This window comes from Mya arenaria, chromosome 9, assembly GCF_026914265.1.
Source record: "Mya arenaria isolate MELC-2E11 chromosome 9, ASM2691426v1".
NCBI classification, from domain to species: Eukaryota; Metazoa; Mollusca; class Bivalvia; order Myida; family Myidae; genus Mya; species Mya arenaria.
Window position 1 is genome coordinate 21,339,423 of NC_069130.1, and position 20,796 is coordinate 21,360,218.

Consider the following 20,796-nt stretch of genomic DNA (forward strand, 5'->3'; position numbering starts at 1 on the left):
CACGAGACCGAATGTATTATAGGAGTTATTACCATACACGTGTAAAGGGAATGAAACCCATTTCTAAATTCGAGATAGTCTATTCATACGCCAGTGATATGCACGAGAATAAAAGTCAAGTACATTCTTCCTCGTCATCCATCGCGTCCATTACAACCTTAGTATTCGGTACCAACTTGAAAATAATCTATTTCAATGTTAAGAGGTATCTTCGTAATTTTTTTTGTATAAAGACCTTCATAATTTTGATATCCCAGCCTCTACCCAAACCAATCTCACACCCAATATCGATTCAGCAGCTTTTAAGTTCCCCTCATTACTAACCCGTATAAAAGAGACAGCCCTGTTGATCCGCGTTGCCGCGTAATTTATGCTAAATCTAACTTTGTCTCAGAACGACTAGATCTTTGACCCCATGATGTTGAAAGTCATTCGTTGTAAGTGTGTATACAAAGCAGCAGGCGCCTATTGATCAAGAAAAAAAACACTAATATGCATATTTACTAAAACATGTCCAATCAACAACGCATCTACATGTCTCACCTTGGCAAAATTGCGAATCATAATTGTTATTAGAAAATTAATGCAAACCTTCTTGAAATCAGAACATCATCTTTTGAGTACTGGAAAAGTCTAAACTATTTAGCTAACCCTTCCTCTCCATCTAAGAGGCTTCAAAATATTTGAATCCTATTCTGACAAGGTCAATCTTTAGAATACGTTTTTTAAATAAACCTTGAATGTTCTGGGTGGTAATACTAGTGCCAATAATACCCCTGAATTAGATTTTCACAGAGTTGATGTCATATCATAAATTACGGCATCTGATGCATATTGTGCGAATGTAGACAATCGGTACATACGTCTAAACAACCGTTCCCGACACCTTTTTTCGTCAGCAATACAAACGAAATTGACTGTATATTATTTTTGATTTACACATACATTTGCGATTGAATTGCATTTATCGTATAACATGCTTTTGTCAAACTAATAGAGTCACAGCCTATGCAACAGAATTCTCCTAACGATGCTACACAAACACAATATATATGTCGGCACCCTAATAGCTACGTTAACATTGTTGTTTTATATAATATGAACTTTATTAAACGCGTTAGTAAGAGTTTAATATTCGCAAGACTATCAGTACCGTTAAAGAAGTAGATTACCTTTTAAAAATACTACGATAGCTTTAACGAATAGAGTCAGAAACACAGTTTAAACTTGGAGACTAAAAGTGAGCTCATGCAGCTCGCAAAAGGAGATCGAAACGATGTCACGCATCGCCTTATACAGCTCTCAGTAAAGGGATGCATGACCTACAGAGACCAACGAATGCCTCGCCTTTTAGCATGCAATTGTGATGAAGTTCGAACAAGTTCGTTCTTACTAAACATTAACAAATGTCAATGGCTTATATAAAAAGTACATCGTTCGTTATGAACGACGAATGGCATTACAAGAACTCTCTTTAGAATAATGTCACAATTAAATCCTTGTTTACACAATAGCACACTGCTACATGAATCTCTCTCTCTCTCTATATATATATAACTGAAATAAAAAATCAACATAATGAATGTATAACATTATAGTTCTGTAAATATAATACACGCCTAACTCTGCTTGCACAAAATAATAAACTACGACAGGCAGAAATAGGTCTTACAGTGAATATGATCTAAGCACATCGATATGACGTCATAGGTAAAAATAGAAATGCAGTGCCATGTTATTATGTGTTTCTTTTCTGTGGTATGTACCGAATATGGATACTTCCAGCATCTGATTTCAACCCCATTTCTGTTGTCGCAGCTGCCATGTAATATATTGAAATTCACCTTGATGACAATATGCGGAGAGTTAAAGAAAAAGTTGGTGAAAATCATGTTTAACCTAAAACAGTATTTAAATGGACCAAACAGCAACATTGTAAAGTAAATTTAACGTGCATCATTAAACATGCATTTTGACAATAGTCATGCATCTTGACAATAGTCAATCTACAGTGCAGATTAAGTCATTACTACATTACGGTTCTAAACTTATCGATAACTCTATCGGATGTAGGCAATAAAACTGGTTTAGTGTCATCATAGTAAGATGTGTGTTACCGTGTTGAATTATTTTCAAATTGGTAATAGCTCTTTCATGATACTTGAAGCAAAGACTCATGTAAATGCAGTTGGCTAATGAATTCATTTTTCCCTATAACATTATAAATAAAAATAAAACTGCAGCCAATTGTATAAACCACAATTGTATAATAGTGATCCTTATTTTAAAGTCATTTTGAACATCTGATTAGAAGTGCTTTCAAAGGGAATAACATAATTTGCGCTGTCAAGAGATCGGAAACAATATGTAGTATATGGTATTACTTTAACTCCTGTGAGAGCTTTTCAACAAAATTAAAAAAGATTCAGTAGACATGTTTTCTCTTGAAATTCAGAGGGACTGCAGCCCTGACCACGATCACGAAGATTCAGTATAGCCGGAAATATGTTGCTGATTTTGTGAAAAACTACATTTGATAACACCAGTGATGGATTATTATCAGTTCATAGAAGTATAACAAAATAACGCATATATGTAACGTTCAAAGGCTGTTTTTCACAACAGCAATCAAGTTGTATTTATTTTCTGAATATGTAAGCTACGGAAATTCAACGATTTAAAGATATAAATACTCGAAGATAAAATGTATTTGAAAACAAAACAAAACAAACAAGAATAATTTCATCAAAGGGATATTAACTCTCGAACAGGGGGTTTATTCTCCCCGAAGGGGGATGGTTATTCTCTCCTAGGGGATGTTTACTCTACACAGAGCATGATAACTCCCCCGAACTCGTTCTATATTTCCACTACTAACATAGAGTAACGCAATGGTTACTAAACATACATTTCTCTGGATTCGTTTAACTCGGTTACAATTATAGCCACTTGTACTACAGATACAGATGTTTCAGCCTAATCAAGCCTTATATAAAAAAGTGTAAAAAAAATTCTGCCTTTCTTGTATGTCTTTTGGCTTTTATATACTGCTAACATAAAACGTTTAACACTGAAATTAAAATCCGAAAACATGTGACAAATGGATATCAATTTCTAAATTTAAAAACCCCCTAAAATTTCGCTAAAAAACGCATTTTATCTATCTTAAAAGTAGGTTATAAATTACACAAATACCAGTTAACATTGAAAAGAATGCAATTTTGTTAATTAAACATAGCTTACCTGCGTTCATCTTTGCGTTGTCACTTATTTCACAAATAAACCTTGGAATATTGATTGGAATATGTGGTATGTCTACTTAATACTATTTTCTGAAAATATATTAGACAAAAGAATTATACATTAAAAAACACACTATAAATAGAATGGTATCTATGCTATTTCGGCCTATTCATCTGGTTGGGTATACAACGAAAATTCAATAAGGAAGTATGAATGTTACTTTATACGTTATTTCGGGTTTAAAAATGAAAAAGCTTAAGCGATGGTTAGTTCATATAATGTCCAATTTACCATTCAGTAGTATAATAATTTATGGATAACAAACACAATGGTCCGCACTATTTCGCTCTTCTCAATCATGCTATCAGACATCTACCAACGGGTACAAAAGATCTGATTTATATTCATAAAGGTATGTTTTAAAACTTAGTTTTATGTGTAGTAGTTATGTAAAACGTTTGTTCAGTCGCTGACTGTAACTTGAGTAAATGACAATTTTTGAAATGGTGATTTTCAATATAGTTATATGATTATTTGATATTTTAAAGTCTTGAACTACTCTCAATAAAAAGTCAGTAGTGTGTGTTAAGACAACTTTTTGAACAGTTTTACATTGTTCCAGCACAAACAAAAAAAGTCAAGCAAGTCTGTGAAGGCAGTTAATAGTTGGATAATCAGACAGGCAGATTTATATAATTATTGTGTTATTGTTAGTTAACAAGATTGAAAAGTGACCATCTTCAAAGTACAGTAAACAAGATTTAAAAGTGACCATCTTCAAAGTACTCTTGTCACTTATGCAACAGTCAGTTTTACCCCCCCCCCCAACCAGCAGGGGGATTGTGGATACTTTGACTGTCAGTCAAGCCAACTGCTGGTAAAGTCTCAGTGTTAACCACATTCTTAAATGATTAATATCATCAAATTTCGACAATATCCAATAATAAGTTTAAAAAAACAACACCATATACATAGCACATGGAAAATATCTTTCACTTTATTGTAATGTATACATGTATGGACATATTAAAGCTGTACTCTCACAGATTTACCATTTTTACAACTTTTTAATTTCTTGTCTTGGAAAGAGCAATTTTTATGTTAATACCTGCAAATCAATGATATAAGATTGCAGGCAAAAAATCAGATCATAGATTTTTATATTTCATTTCAAAAAATTAATGTTTTATGGCTTATACTGTTACTAACAATTTAAGAAAATGCATATTAAACATCATTTTGATCAACTACAATATATAAATCTGCGATCAAATATTTTGTCAGCAATCTTTAACAGATTTCCATGGATTTTCGCAAAAATTGGTTTGTTCCAAGACAAAAACAAACTTGCCAAAAAAATCAATCTGTGAGCGTGCAGCTTTAAACCTTTTTGTTATTTTTTATTGTGCAAATAATGTCATAGTTTTAATTGAAAAAAATGCATTTAGGTCACAACTATTTTTCTTTCTGTATTTAAATTTATGTGTGTTATTTCAGATACAACTCGTTACTAGAACCACTACTGATTAGTTACAAAAAGCAAGGAGAAGGACATGGTCATGGTATAAGACTTGCACTGGAACGTCATGGAGCTTCCTTATAGATTTTACCAAGTGCCAGCATATACCTTCTCAGTTCCGCATAGATGAGTCAGAGAACTCTACCTCTCAGCCAGTCCTGTTTAACCTGCTGAATTGAACTTGCCAATGGAATACTACTTATAATTAACTTTGAACAATGACAGAAAATACATGACCTTGATGAAATATTGAGTCAAATATTTTCATATCTGTTGACTTGCTTATTATTTCTTGTACAAATGTTTCATCATTTTTTTGGAACGTATAATATTATTAATTCTTATCAACTGTTGAAAATTGCTGAAATAAAAAACATAATATAATTTGCCAAGAAGCAAGTTTTTTCTATTCTATATACATATAACTAAAATGAGGCAGCATTTCACGTACAAGTCAATGGACAATTGGTCACACTTTGCAAACAAATAAATGTTTATTTTGAAAGGACAATGTATTTGGTTCAAAACCCAAATCAGTCTGCCATATGGGATAGACTGGAAAGGATCATTGTTCATATAATTATTTCCTTGATTTCGCTGACAAAAGGGAAAAATGTTTTTATTAACTTCAAACTTTAAATATGTCAATTGGCATAAGTGCCATGGACAAAAACCATAAATGTGGTTGTAGTATTTATTGGAGTAATCGCCCTTTTTTATTTTTTACCGAATTCAGGTCTTTAGAATATCTTGAAAAAGGCTTTGAAATATTGACCGCAAACATCATAGTATATCTTGTTGTGACGAAATGCATGGCACATTACCACTACTCTGGCTGCATTATTTTAGGAGTTGTAGCCGTTTGTTTATTAATGTTCTCAATTCTTGTCTGGAGCATAACAGAAAATTGACTTCATTGTTATTATACAAATAGTGATGAGAAGTGCAGAAAATGTTATTGAGATGGAATACAGTTTGCAGGGCCCATAACTCCGTTCTTGTCATTCAGAGAGTTATTGCCCATTGTTAAGCAATAAATTGGTATATTTTGTTGAAAGGCAAAGTGGATACTGGTTTCAACTGATAAGCGTGAATGGCAGTCTGTGACATCTGTGTCTTGTATTTTATGAATGTTAAATATCTGTAAACTAAGAAAAAGGTTTGTTGTGAACAGGATTCATGTAGCTGTAATTGTATTAGACATACAAGCAGCTTCTTATAGATTGTTAAGTCTTTTTTTGTGTATATGTGGGAAACAGATATGGTGTGAGTGGTAAATTGTCTGTGGAGGCAATGATTCGTGTCATTGTGATTGTTTTGTCGATACCAGTAAGTCTACAGTTCTTCTCTTTACATTTAAATTTACAAGTTCATTTGAGCTTCATTTTATACCACGTACATGATTCTTTTTGTAACCTTATTACATCATGAACTTTCATAAAATGATGTACTGGAATGGACATACTGAATGTAGTATTACTAAATTTAAAATATTATACTAGTAATCATAAGTGATACAGTTTGGTAATACTATAATACAATGAGTCATGTCCTAAAATCATTTATCACTCTCTTCCCTTGAATTGACAGATGGAGAGAAGACCTAATCTGGATGATTTGACAAACATTGAAATCATTGATCGATACCGTCTTGATCGTGATGGGATCGATTATGTGGAAAACATATTATCAAGACAAATAACGCCAAAAGCGTATCGAAACCATGCCATCTCTGCAAGGCACAAACTACTTATAACCTTAAGGTATCTCGCGACTGGTCCAATCCAACTGAATGACTGCGACATTCATGGTGTCAGTCAACCGACTGTTTCAAGAGTACTTGGAGAAATGCTGAATGTCTTGTCAGATCCAAGGCTGGTACAACAGTTCATTTCCTTCCCCACAGATGCAGCTGATCTGAGGAGGAACGCGACAATTTTTGAGGGAATTGCAAACTTCCCAAAAGTGATGGGCCTCATAGATGGCACCCACATAAGAATTAGGGCACCGTCAGAAGACGAATATATGTATGTAAACAGGAAACAGTTTCATAGCGTAAACGTGCAGGTGGTTGTGGATGGTGAAGACAAAATCATCGACATTGTAGCCCGCTGGTCGGGATCTGTTCACGATGCCAGAATTTTGCGAGAAAGTGGCCTATCCCAGCTCTTAGATAATGGGTTTGGAGGCCATGAACAGTTCCATCTACTGGGTGATAGCGGCTATCCTAGTACGCGATGGCTGCTTACACCATATCTGAACCCCCAAGGTTTAGCACAAGAAGCTTACAACAGGTATGCAGTAATGGCTTAATTGTATTTATTTTTCATATTAACATTTACTTTTTAATTTTGTTAAAAGATAAGTTTGGCAAACAGTTGTATAATATGATCACAGTATAATTAAATATCAACATTTAAACAATCACAGTTCTTTGAAGTGATAATCAAAATTAGTAACAATCACTGGCTCTAAATATCACTATACTATAAGTCCCATATCATCACAGAATGAAAGCTTAAAATGTACATGTAAAAATGTATAAAATGATTAAACTGTTTTCATCTTGAAAGGGAATATCAGACATTGATAAAACATGTTCTGTCAACAAATTTCTTTGTAGATAGTTAATATTAACAATTTCTATAATTTATTCATTACTTAATACTGACATTCCTTATTAACATAACAAAAGTTCCATTAAACTTTTAAATGCATTGCAGAAGCCACAAAACAACAAGATCCAGGGTAGAGAAAGCCATTGGACAGCTGAAGAGGAGATTTGGTGTGCTCCATACAGAGATTACCCTTTCACCAGAAAAAGCCTACAAGTAAGAAGCACCCTTATGATTCAAACAACTGTTTGACGATTATATTCTCTACATGAAATGTATATTAAGGTATCCGAACCATCACAAATGAAAAACGCTTTGTTAGATTTGTATATCTAAAGCTAAAAGTTGATTGAGTTTATACCGGACTTTATTTAAGTATAGTTGTTTTGATATTGGCATCTTACTGGTTACAAATATGTAAAATGAACAACTGAATTTTATAAATAACATCAAACGACCACCAAACACACCAGAGAAATGGAAACCAGCAAACAACTTTAAAAAATTACAAAACAAATACATAATGGGCAAAGCTATTGAACATTGACACCACAATGATAGGGGTCATCAGGCATCAAACACTGACATATTGTGCCAATCTGTCAGAACTTAGTTTAAGTTGACATGATTAACAACATGGCTGTTAACATTCAAATTGTTACCACTCTGAAAGATTAGTGGAAACAGTTATGATTATGTAGATCTTTTATTACTTGAATATTTTATCACATTATCAAACAGTTCATGTTTAAAGATTAACAACAATGTCGTTAATCATGTTGTTGATTTAAACAAGGTTTTGAGTGATCGGCCAAGTAGGGGTTTGATTCCTTAAAACATCATCTTTATAAAGTTGAGTTATAGTAAGTGCACAATAAAGTCTCATGTACATGATGTATATATGGAAAATGAATCTTGTTGAAAAGCATTTAGATATGGGGTAATGCAATGCAAAGCAAATGGTTGTTATGACATCATATATTATCCTATGACATCATCTGTAAAAAGGAAATCTTACTACAATTAAACCACCAATATTCAGTAATAAATAGAAGCTTTTGGAATTGAAAATATTTCATAATAGACATAGACTTGATTTATATATTATATATATTTTATATGACTGTCTTATTTTGATGCTTGTTCATGAAAAAAGCAGGGGGAAGTAACTGAATGGTGTTAAAGGTTAAATCTGTCAGATGCAAATTCAAATTATACATATAAAATGTTTTCTTATGTTTTAAATATTTAATCATTTTTATCATAGAGTAGTCATCACTTGTGCTGTGTTGCACAACCTGTGTAAAGCAAGAGGGATTCCATTTGCTGACAACCAAGATGATGACAATGGATATAACAACAATGGTGATCCAAGGCCACAAGACCAAATGCCCGGTTTGCGATACAGAGATTATTTTGCTGCTACATATTTCCGTATGTTGTTAAACCCCATTCAAGTTGTTAGAGGGACTCGGGCATATTTTGTTAAACCAATACTGTCATGTGTTTAAGTCTATGTTACCATTAGGCATTTGAAACAGTTACACATATTCAATGGCACCAAAAAAGCAGAAGCAAATATAACATTGACAGTTTTACATTTTTTTCTGTGCTTGTACCTTCAAATGTTTCACAAACTTTATTTTGTTATTTGTTCATGAAAGTTATGTTAAATGAATAAGTTTTACCAATGGCAATACAACAACTATTTGCAACCAAAATCTCTGAATGAGTCATTTCATCACTACAGACAGTTACATTTGAAATACTTTCTTATCCATAATTAATTTAAACATTGAATATCATGCAAGAGTTTGATTTGTACAGTTTTGATTAATGTAGAATGTCATTTAAAATTAGTAAGTATAGTTATGACTCATATACATAAAAGATGTTAAATGAAATTGAATACAACACATATGATGGTAGAACAATACACTATAAAGTATGCCTGGTAATTATCAACTTGAAAATGTCACATTATCAAGGTAATACTTCTGCAGATATGAGTAAAATATTGTGCTTAAACAGTTGAAAAAAAATACTGGTACACAAATAATGCATGTCAATATCTAAAAAGTTTAATTTGTCATTAATTTTTTTTCCAGCAGTGCCACCTCTAACTCCAACTTTCTTTTTTTCAGGTTGATCACTTCCAAGCATAGTTTACAGTGTGAACATTGATTGGAGCATGAAATGTCATTTGAAGAAAAGATAGTGTCCACATTTAAGACTTGCTGGAATTCTGGAAACGTCTGTGCTTCAGAACTATGTGGAGTAACAGCATCTTCCCTCACATCTGTTATTTGGGGCAGTCTGAAATGTAGCATGTATATGCATTTTTACATGAAACTTGTACTTCATTAAATTGCATGCAAGTGTTTCAAACCCTTGTTTACATATCACCACTAATTACAATGTTTCAAGTTTTTTTATAGATAATTTTGATGTTCTTTTGCCACATGTTTTGGTAAAAATGAAACTAAATGTGTGTTGTTTCCTGTCATTTCTGTGAAATGGTGAAACTATCAGGAACGGATTGATTATATAACGATTTTTGGGCTGAGCTTCTCGGTAGTAATTGTATAACAAAAATGAAATGTTTTCTGTTGTAATTCTTACGGATTTATATGGAAAGCAGATGTTGGTTGACTTGTTAGTACGCTTACACTGGATGGTGATGACCCAACACTGAAATATAATGCCATATAATAAAGATATTACTTCTTTTAACTATTCAATCTTTCTTGGCAGAATTTTTCAATTTTCTGACAATGTTTGGTGAATTGCAGTGCCACACATTGTGTTTTAGTACATTTATTCAGTCAGCACTTTTTGATATATAAGCATATCACATTAAAATATATGTTGTTAAGTTAAAACAATTTTTTTTCATTCAGATATATAATATGGAAAATAGGCATTGATAAAATCACTATAATAACTTCAATTTTACATACATGGCATGGAATACAGAGAATAGCTAATTTGTTTTTGTTATACTAATAAAACATGTACTAATAATATATAACATGATAACAACCTTGTACACTGCATCCATGTAGTGTCGAACCCTGTCGCAGCTGGCATTATGCCATGAATGTTAACGGTCTGACGACCAACAACATCCATTACAGCCTCGGTCACAGGGTTCAGTGGGTTCTTTCGTCCACCTGCTGCTCCTGTTAAGACATTTTATTTGTAAAAGGTTCAAAAACACAACACTATGTTCTTAATGAATACAATCACCAATATCACATTGTCTTGATTTAATAATATTATGAGATATATATTTTTGACTTAATATTATGATTTAATGTTTACCCTCAGATTGATCAAAACATTTAATATTGGTATGGAACACACAGGAAAGAAAGCAGGTTTTTGAGATTTTAAGACAGAAATGAAGACATAATTTGAAAATGCTTATGAAACTCATTTTATGGTATGCAATAATATTATCATTATGTAATAACCTGTCTTGGTGGCATCTCTTATGTAGTCACTGTACTTGGCCCGGTGTGTTTGGGCCAAGTTATCCCACTTCTTTGACAGGTCTGCAGATGACCGTGGGTAATGCGACTGTGCATTAAAATCATCTTTTATGTGTTGCCAAAGCTCTTTTTTCACTGTTGATGTTATCCCTGCAAATTTTAATGATGCATTTAAATAGTTACATAATTAACATTAAATAAATACAAATCGCCTGATATTACAAAACAATATAAAAGGACATGTGGGTAGATAAAAGTATTCTTTATGATAGTTTATATTTATTGATAAAATGTTCATCACTTATACACATAAAGTTTAACGTGTGCCCTTGTGGACTGTCAAGAAAATAGCATTCTCAATATAATAACTTATAAAAAATATACATGTACTGTATACGAAAACAGATGGGTATCCCCTCCCCGAATTCCCAATGTGGGGATGTAAACAAACCATGTTTAGTGACCAAAAATACACAATAACACGTCCCTTAGTACATCACAACATGTCTAATGTTAAAAATGTAAAATGTTTAACAAAATGCGGAGTACCGTTTTAAGTCAAACAGAATGTAAACAAATGTTTCAAACCTAAACAAATACTTACAAGGAACAGATTTAGCCTTATATACGGCGTAGTTGGTTAGTTTCTTGTCAACACTAGACCGTCCACCCATAACCTCGCACAGCAGAATGCAATCGGCCGGTGTAATATTAGGATTACGATCCTTCTTTTCCGAAAAAGCGATCGGAGCGGCCATTTCGATCGTCTGCAGTCTTCGATAAGGTTCGCGCGTGCTATTTTAAACATACCGGGGAAACCTTTCGTCACTTCCGGAGCTATTAATAGAAAGAAATTCCGGCACGCACTTGCCTGTGCTTGACAACGATTTCTTAGATTCGATCTTAGATTTGAGGTTATCCTTTCGGAAGATTTAGAACAAGATTAGTTTTGAATATAACTAATAAATAAGATCGACTCTAACCTTCCGTAAGATTAAGAAATAAGGATTTTATCAAATTGTAAGGACAGATCTAAGATGTATATTGAATACGGCCCCAGGCTAGGTTGTTGACAATTTTTAAGGCGTGTGTGGAGTAAGCAAACATCATCATTCTATTGTTGTGTGAACTATCCGGGCAGTTCTTATTACAAAGTCAAACAATTTCAAAATATGTTTGATAGATGATATAACATCGAAAGTTTGGAGGCATATGTTCGACCATTCGGCGTCAAAAATCAGTTAAAACACCGTTTTTCTAATAAATGGTATGTGTTTTGCTTCCAAATATATCTTTATTTAAACTGATGCAACTTTTTTATATATCAAATTATTAATTTTGGCAATCTTTTCTCGTTCAAATATGATGTGGTTAGTTTTGATCAAGGGAAGTTACTATAATGGATTTTAAAAGTAGTTCTTTAAGTTGATATTTTTTTACTCCTTAAATTCGAGTGATCATATCAAATTGATATTTTTTACTGTTGTTATTTCGCTGACAAATGTGTATTATTATTTTCAACTCATTTGATTTTAATAACAAGTAAAAAACGTATGATTTATGTACAGTTAAAATCATAGTAGCCTGAATAAATGGGGTTTATAATAAAAAATTACGTGGCCACACTACAGTTAAAAAATCACCAAAATATGTGTACATACATCATAAGTTTTGTTTTTGTTTTGAAGATTAAAGTCCAATGAGGTAAACATAATAATTTTTTCTCCTTTTTAGCATCTTTCAAGTGTAATCTTTAGTGTGCCCCTTAAATAGCAATAACAGGGTCGTTTTTAGTCTGTCGTCTGCAAGCCGACAGTCTTTAGAGAGCGGTATTTCAGAAACGCGACTAGTCCCCTGACACGACATATTGAACATGAATATATTAATACACACCACCTGCATAGCAACAGAACTACTTACGTGAATGTGGGACGTCAAGTACTTGCTTATGTGTATTTAACGCGTTATTGCATTATGTCATGACAAAACATTGAGTGTTACTCTTAGAAGAGTTGTACTTGTAATCTGATGAGCTTTATTGAATGAAAGCTAATTAAGAATTAAATCATACGCGGTTAAAGAGTTCATGTCAGGTAATATTTTGTTAAATATTTTTTATGTTTCTAATGATTTTTGTCTGCAGCAAGCGAAATATTGTATTTGTTTGAGTAAGTCATTCGGATTATAACTGTCACAGCATGTCAAAGTTATGCCTATTATTATTCTGTACTATAGGGTGTAGTTTTTATAGTCATACAATATGGCGGCGATTATGCGGAAATGAAATTGAATGTTACTTCGAACACGTTACTCTACAAAATAACCGACCCGTAAATTTATTGCTTCAACATCAGTCGAATCTAAAATGGCATCAAAGTATGCGTCTAAAGATGTAAAATTTAGATGGAGACAATCCTGGAATGAGCTGCCAGGAAGTGATCGATTTCAGACACGAAGGTACATCGAGCAGAACTACATCTCGTAGTCCAAATATTTGTACGTTGACGGACTTTTTTACGATTAAAAAAAAACGATATGGAAAATCCTTCACAGCAACGTCTTCATGTTACTTTCAAGTCAGAGTTGATTATTCACTAAAATTATTTTAATTGTTGTTTATCCTGAAACGTCTCAACCATCAAAAAAGAACATATCGCGGGCCTAGCGCAAAACGGTTGTAACTGACAGTTTTTCCAAAAGTGATATTTTTATATGTTTTAACCTATTTTACAAGCCTCCATAATATCTAAAAAAATAGCTCTGTAATCTAAAGGATAAATGTTTATAAAGCCATATTTGTCAAAAGGTTGTATCTGAAAATGGCAATTTATTTTTGTGCAAAAAGGTTGTAACTGCACTTACAACCGTTTTGCACAGAAAACTTTGAGTCAATCGGGATGGGATGTAACTCCAATATCATGATGATAGCATTGATGACATTACGATTATTTAACATTGTTTTTGAGGAGAGACAGTCAAATTGATGAAAAATGATTTGTTTTTAAAATAAACTCCCAATATAATGAAAAAATGCATGTTTAAACATCACTATTACGAACAATATCTCATGTTTTATTCCTTTAGACCTATTTATTCATCTATATAAATAATTTGTATGATATATTGTCCATAAGATAAACAAGTCATATATTTGGGAAAAAGAATTGAAAAGTTTGATAGTTTTTTTAGGCTCTTGCTTTAAGAAAAAAATATGATTAGGAAAGTGAATTTAAGTTTCAAACTTAAATATCCCTTTTAAGAATTTAGTTTTCCGTGTAAAGTTCATCATTTTAAAGCAGGAAAAGAATGTGTGTTTTTACAAGAATATTGTTTCCCTTAGTAGTTTTTATTTGTAAATATTTATTATTTAGTTATATTTCATGGGCTTTTTATGGTAAAATGAGTTTGCATGTTGAAATTTCATATTTTGGCAATATTGACATGTTTTATACACAGAATCATAACTTAAATAAACTAATGAAAAACAAAGGCAATTGATCTAATGATTAAGGTTCATCATGAATGGGGAAAACACAAATTCATTCCCCTACCATTTCAAGAAGAATGTTATATACTTTAACTGAATATTTCGTATCCTATAACACGCTTATTTCCAGCGGAAAACTTTATCCAATGAAAGCTATTTTGCAACCGATTTATTGCATTTCTTGACACTCTCCCAGTCAAAAATAAATTCCTTCTTTCTTTTTGTTCGTGTGATATTTATGAGCTTTCGCTTGATTGAATGATCTTCAATAGCAAAAAAGTAGATCTATTGAAATCATTTCGACATTCATGAGTTCTAAAGTTTGAATTCGTGCTGATGTGAACTAAATCTTATGGATGAAATTCTGATGTTCATGAGCTATATAGTTTCAAGCCATTGTGGTGTTTATGACTGGCGAAGATCTATCGAAGTCATTTTGATATTCAAGAACTCTGGTGTTTGAAGTCATCCTGATGATTTTGACTAGGAAGAAGTAGATCTATTGATCATTTGGATATTCATGAACGCTGTAGTCGAGTTCATGCTGGTGTTTATAAATTTCTGAGAAGTAGCTTAATGTAAAGTCATTCTGATATTCATGAGCTATACAGTTTGAAGTCATGCTGGTGTGTTTATGACTAGCGAAGAAGTAACTCAATTTAAGTCATTTTGGTATTCATAGGATATGTCAGTTAAGCCATGCTGGTGTTTTTGACTGGCTAAGCAGTATGAATAGTTATTAGCTATTAGCAAGTCATAGAAAGCAGATGGTGTCATCATTGTCATGGTTGCCATGCTGGTTACTTCTACAAGTAACTAATGGATAAGAAATAGATAGAAATCAGATAAGATGGAAATCATTGTAATATTCATTAGCTAAGTAAATGGAAATCATGCTGGGGTTAATGATTTTTTTTTGGAGTGGATGAAAGTTATTCTGAAATTCATGAGCCATTTAGATGGAAAACATGCTGGGGTTAATGATTTGTTTATAGTAGATGGAAAGTATTCTGATATTCATGAGCCAAGTAGATTGAAATTATGGGCTCGGGTTAATGATTTGTTTAAAAGTAGAAGAAAAGTATTCTGATATTCATAAGCCAAGTAGAAGGAAATCATGCTGGGGTTCATGATTTGTTTAAGAGTAAATATAAGACATTTTCATATTTATGAGCCTAGTAGATGGAAATTATTCTGGTATTCATGAGCCAAGAAGATGAAATATATGCTGCAGTTAATTATTTGTTTAAAATGGATGGAAAGTATTCTGATATTCATGAGCCAAGTAGATGGAAATCATGCTGGGGTTAATGATTTGTTTCAAGAAGACTGAATACATTTTGATATTCATGAGCCAGGTAGAATGAAATTGTGTTGGGGTTAATGCTTTGTTTAAGAGTAGATGAAAAGTATTCCAAAGAATAATTATGAGTTTGATGGGGGTTTTCTTCATTTCATTCTGTCAAAACATTACGATATATACATGAAGAACACATGTAAAGCTGCAGTTCACAGTTTTACAACAATCGGAACTTTCTGTTTCCCTCCGCGGAATTTTGATATCGCAGCCAACACAACGATTTTATCGTCTGTCCGCGTTCCTCGGAATTGTAATTTAAGGCCCTCGGAGGGTGATCAGTCGACCGAAGAATTACGAACACGGCGTTCCTCGGAGGGGTAACCTCCGCGAAACTCTGCGGACACTTGATAAGAATCTTCGCTAAAGTTATTTTTTTATTAAAAATTTCAATCGATTATGACGGCTTCAGTAAATTGCTATTATTTTTTTTCACTGCCTGTTTTGCACGAAGTTAGCTTAACGCAAGAATGCAGTCGTATTTCACTATTTGCACATACATTTTATAAAATTTTTTTTACTATTGACTGAATACATTAATAAACACATTGCACCCGAAAAAGGCTAGGTAACCTATTACACATTTTCGGAAAATCAGGAGGTCAAACACGCGTTCAATGTTTAGAGCGCATGGTTGAAGGCCTTCTTGCCTCGTTTTCTGTTGAAAACTTCCCTAAAATGTCATAGCTATTTTAAACCACCAATAATAAATAGCATATTCCTTATATTGTATTGTATTGATCACACGCGTGACGTCAGAGTTCATGGTTTAGAATCGTGTAATATGTCGGCTGTTTTATGATGCAATACAATTAGTGGAATACATCAATGATTCAATGTTTACTATTAACAAATCAAGACAATATTCAATTGGCGTTAACGGACACAAATTAAACGCTGGTAAGAATCTTGTACGATTAACAATGTACATAAGCATAAAAACAAATAACTTCTGAACAAGAGGATTTCGTGCTTTTCTGATAAGACACAGATTTCCCACGCTGGGTCATAAAATCGGATGATTTTCAACGCTATCGTGCATATTAGACTGGGCGGTAAACCAGCCACACGATGGAACTCGGTGGGATTTTAGCGAAGGCAACAGTTTTACCCTCGGAGGAATTCCGCGATCATTGACTTTATTCCTCGGAGTGAGCGAGGAAAGTGGGTCTAACTCGTTGAGTGTACTGTACTTCACTAAATACAATTTCAATATTTTTCAAATCCCCCCGGTTTTTGCACAAACCCGTTTAGACGTTAGGGATTGGAAGAATCCCATATAACACGTCTATTATTTTAGACTAGGGGTTGAAGGATATTGATATTGTAGTTAGATAAGTATTATATGTTTGAAATAGATATTTAATATCTTTATATTTATATTTGTTTATATTCGTATTTTAGTTTTTACCATGCAAGTGCAAAGATATTTTGTCTAGCATAACAACTCGACAATCTCAGGTATACTTCGAAATAGACCAGTCACCTTGTATATATAATTGTAACAACTCGGCCATGGCCAAAAGGCTCCGATTGTTGTAAATCTATGCACTGCAGCCTTGCAGGTGCTCTTCATGTATAACAGTTAATATCATTATGTTTTGACAGTATGAAATGAAGAAAAACACTCATCAAACTCCGATTGTTTTTTCTTAACTCATATTTTATATCATTATCGTATAATATTTCTTGATTTAATAACATTTTATAGTCGCAAGATGCTATAACCCGGAATCCCAATCGGAATAACTACCCACTTTTGGTACAGAAAAAAAATGTATGTGAAGGATATGCCATTTCAAAATTTGTGAAAAGATCAGTCAAGTTACTATTATTTGGACTAGTGCTTCAAGTATTTGATTTATTGTCTTTATAATGCATAACGCACCAGTCAATTGTAGAGCTAAGCTGGGAACTGCCTAAAAATCAGTTACCCGGTTAGCTCTATGCGAGTGTTCACATGGTCGTGGATTCAAGAACCATACCAGTAGCACATTTTCTCACAGGTTTACTTTAGAATCCATCATCCAGGGGTTGACAATTATCATTGTTTTATTAAATGTTAAAGGCCATGTTGTTTTGTAAACTTTCCGATTGAGAAGTGCCTAGCTACAAGGCTAGTATTGTTAACATCATCTGATACAATTAACTGGAACAAAGCTTAAATGGCTGCCTAACCTGACTTAAAAATCGGATGGCAATACATCAGACTAGAAGATTATAAGTTCAAACACTGTTTAATTCGCTATTTGAAATGCCTAATTAATTCAAGTATTTGATTTATTGTCTTTATAATGCATAACGCACCAGTCAATTGAAGAGCCAAGCTGGGAATTGCCTAAAAATCAGTTACCCGGTTAGCTATTTGCGAGTGTTCACATGGTCGTGGGTTCAAGCACCATACCAGTAGCACCTTTTCTCACAGGTTTACTTTAGAACCCATCATCCAGGGGTTGACAATTATCATTGTTTTATTAAATATTACAGGCCATGTTGTTTTGTAAACTTTTAGACTGAGAAGTGCCTAGCTACAAGGCTAGTATTGTTAACATCATCTGATACAATTAACTGGAACAAAGCTTAAACGGCTGCCTAACCTGACTTAAAAATCGGATGGCAATACATCAGACTAGAAGATTATAAGTTCAAACTCTGTTTAATTCGCTATTTGAAATGCCTAATTAATTGTTGTTATAAAGCACAAAACTGCACGAAGCCATGTATGCATAGTTTTTTGTTCATGTATCATATGAATATATCATGCTCATGAAACCATATATCTTATGCTTAATACTAATACAAAAATTGCATTCACAATGTCATATTAAAGCAATGAACGAATCGATATACTCTCTTCCTATTGCAATCCTTCATGTCTATCTTCTAAAACAAACAGTTTTACGATGGTTATATTCAATATAACCTGAAATATGAGAGGATAGCCTATTGTTCTCACATTTCTCGTTCCACTCAATGAGTTCAGTTTAATTAAACCAGAGAGACGATGCAGATATAATCATGCAATACAATAATAAAGCATTTCATTTCGTAATGCATAGATGTTGTCGATGAATAGAATATCAATCAAGCAAACGATAACAAAAACTTTCGTTCATCAAAAACGGAAATACTCAACTCTTTAAAAAACGTTTGAAAACAGCAATATGATTCCGCTACATTCATGAGTCACGAAGTGCTTACGCCCCAGAACATGCAGTATTTCTAACATTAATGATATTAAGTGACTCAAAAATTGTTTCATCGTTGTAAAACTTTTAAATATCTAACTTGACATCCCTCCTAAATCTTCCCATTTTTGATAGCAAATTAAATTACTTCGAAGCATGTCTCGAATTTATTGTAGATATGACAATATCGTGTCCTAGTAAAGGTTTCGAATGAAACTAAGTGTATGTATCACGGAGAACTTTGTTTATTTACCTCCTCTTGAATATCACATTTGCAAGAATAGAGTATTTAACAAGTTCTATGTTTCATATTGATATTTTCTAGAAATGAAACTTTTTATTTTGTAAATGCAATCATGAAACAAAGTTTTATTAAAATAGCAGCAAGGCAAATATACTACTAGTATAGAAAGGAAATATAAAATACTAAGAGTTCTGATGATAGGCTGGTGCCTGACAAAATGTGACTTACTTTTAAACTTGGACTGAAACCTGGGTATGTTGCTATTTGTACAGTTTATAAAATATTCATAACTTTACTTCTTGGAGAATGACACAGAAATGTTTTTGAGATGCTGAAGCAGGTCAGTATTGTCACATTTAATTATCAATATGTTTTGCTTTCGGAAGGTGTGTGACGAATGACAACAAAACTGGCACTGACACACCACCTAACTGCATCGATGCTCAGCAATGTTCTTATATAACTGAAATTCTGTTGAAAAAGGAAAAAAAAAACAAAGCAACCAAACCTGTACCAAACTAAAAACCTAAAAATAAAAAAATCCCTACCTACCCTACCTATTCTTTTGGGCCATGTTACCCGAACCACACAATTTATTTTTTAGGCCCAATGCCTTACCAAAATACTAAATTAAGTGTAAATATCATGTCTCAAAATGACACGAAATACCTTTAAACTAGTCTGTGTTTACCCTATACATTGAAGGCAGAATATTGCAAAAAGAAACAATATACAATTGACTTCCTTAGTAACAAGAAGGAGAAGAAGAAAGTTTATTCAAAGAAATATATCACACGATAATATTTCAAATAGGCCAACATGACCCGTGATAAATTATACAATGGCCCGGTTGTTCAAAACTCTCGTTAAATTACTTACGCTTACGCTGACATGTTAGTGTTAACCGTTAGCGTTAACGTTAACTAACGACATCAGCGTTATCCTGTTGTTCAAAAATTTATAGGCGTAAGCATTAGCTAACACTGATGTAACGCTTACGTGTTGGCGTTAACACCAGCGTTAAGCTCACTTCCTGTTTGTATTTCCATAATCCTTTACAATTTCTGTGGTCTGATGCGGCGAAATTACAATTAAACTTACCCCGTCCACTTGAAGGGTAAATCCACTTAAAATGTTAAACTTGTATAAGTAAGTCACAGGCAGTGGTGTATTTCATTATTCATTTCATCACTTTGCTATTTTTAGTCAATATTAAATGAATAATGATATAAAAATTAAGGATGCGTTTTGTTTTGTAAACCAACCGTTATACGTAAAGGTATATATAACATGATATATATACACTGGTATATCTATATATATATTACCAAAATTCTACTACTGCTTCTAAAAATCCGTTGTTGTTTTTTTCATGAATGTCAAGGCCATGTTTTAACCACAACGAAAAAAAGGGGAAAAAATGATTTGAGGTTACATTACACTAAATATTCATGTTGACTGAACTACTTGCCCTTAACTAGGATATCAGTTGAGCATTTTTAATACCGTCCTATTATTGATGTTTTTTTTAAATTACTAGTATAAGAATCTAGTTAACTTTGCATTGACTTATCAAATGTAAAGTGGATTAATGCTTTAATTTAATCTGCGTGATAAGTATAAACACTTAAATGGTGTTCGATTAAATA

The 20,796-nt window shown here is 32.9% G+C and overlaps 2 protein-coding genes across 2 annotated transcripts in view; one reads left to right on the forward strand and one right to left on the reverse strand.

The window, feature by feature from the left end:
* Positions 1–20,796, reverse strand: part of LOC128245426 (uncharacterized) — a 39,352-nt gene that overhangs the window by 14,711 nt on the left and 3,845 nt on the right. The window contains exon 2 of the mRNA XM_052963562.1: positions 3,244–3,332. Within this exon, the coding sequence (XP_052819522.1) occupies positions 3,244–3,253 (10 nt within the window). The 5' untranslated portion in view covers positions 3,254–3,332. The remainder of the gene's footprint in view (positions 1–3,243; positions 3,333–20,796) is intronic.
* LOC128245850 (putative nuclease HARBI1) lies at positions 6,719–9,526 on the forward strand. Its single transcript, XM_052964071.1, has 4 exons — positions 6,719–7,056; positions 7,486–7,593; positions 8,645–8,772; positions 9,522–9,526. Exons 1-4 carry the CDS (start codon positions 6,731–6,733, stop codon positions 9,524–9,526), a joined length of 567 nt encoding a protein of 188 aa, XP_052820031.1. The 5' UTR covers positions 6,719–6,730.

Bases quoted from the DNA above. Each gene is read 5' to 3' on its own strand.
- LOC128245850 (XM_052964071.1), top strand. From the start codon at position 6,731: ATGGGCCTCATAGATGGCACCCACATAAGAATTAGGGCACCGTCAGAA. The intron at 7,057-7,485 runs GTATGCAGTAAT...AATGCATTGCAG, and splicing joins GCACAAGAAGCTTACAACAG to AAGCCACAAAACAACAAGAT. The intron at 7,594-8,644 runs GTAAGAAGCACC...TTTTTATCATAG, and splicing joins TCACCAGAAAAAGCCTACAA to AGTAGTCATCACTTGTGCTG.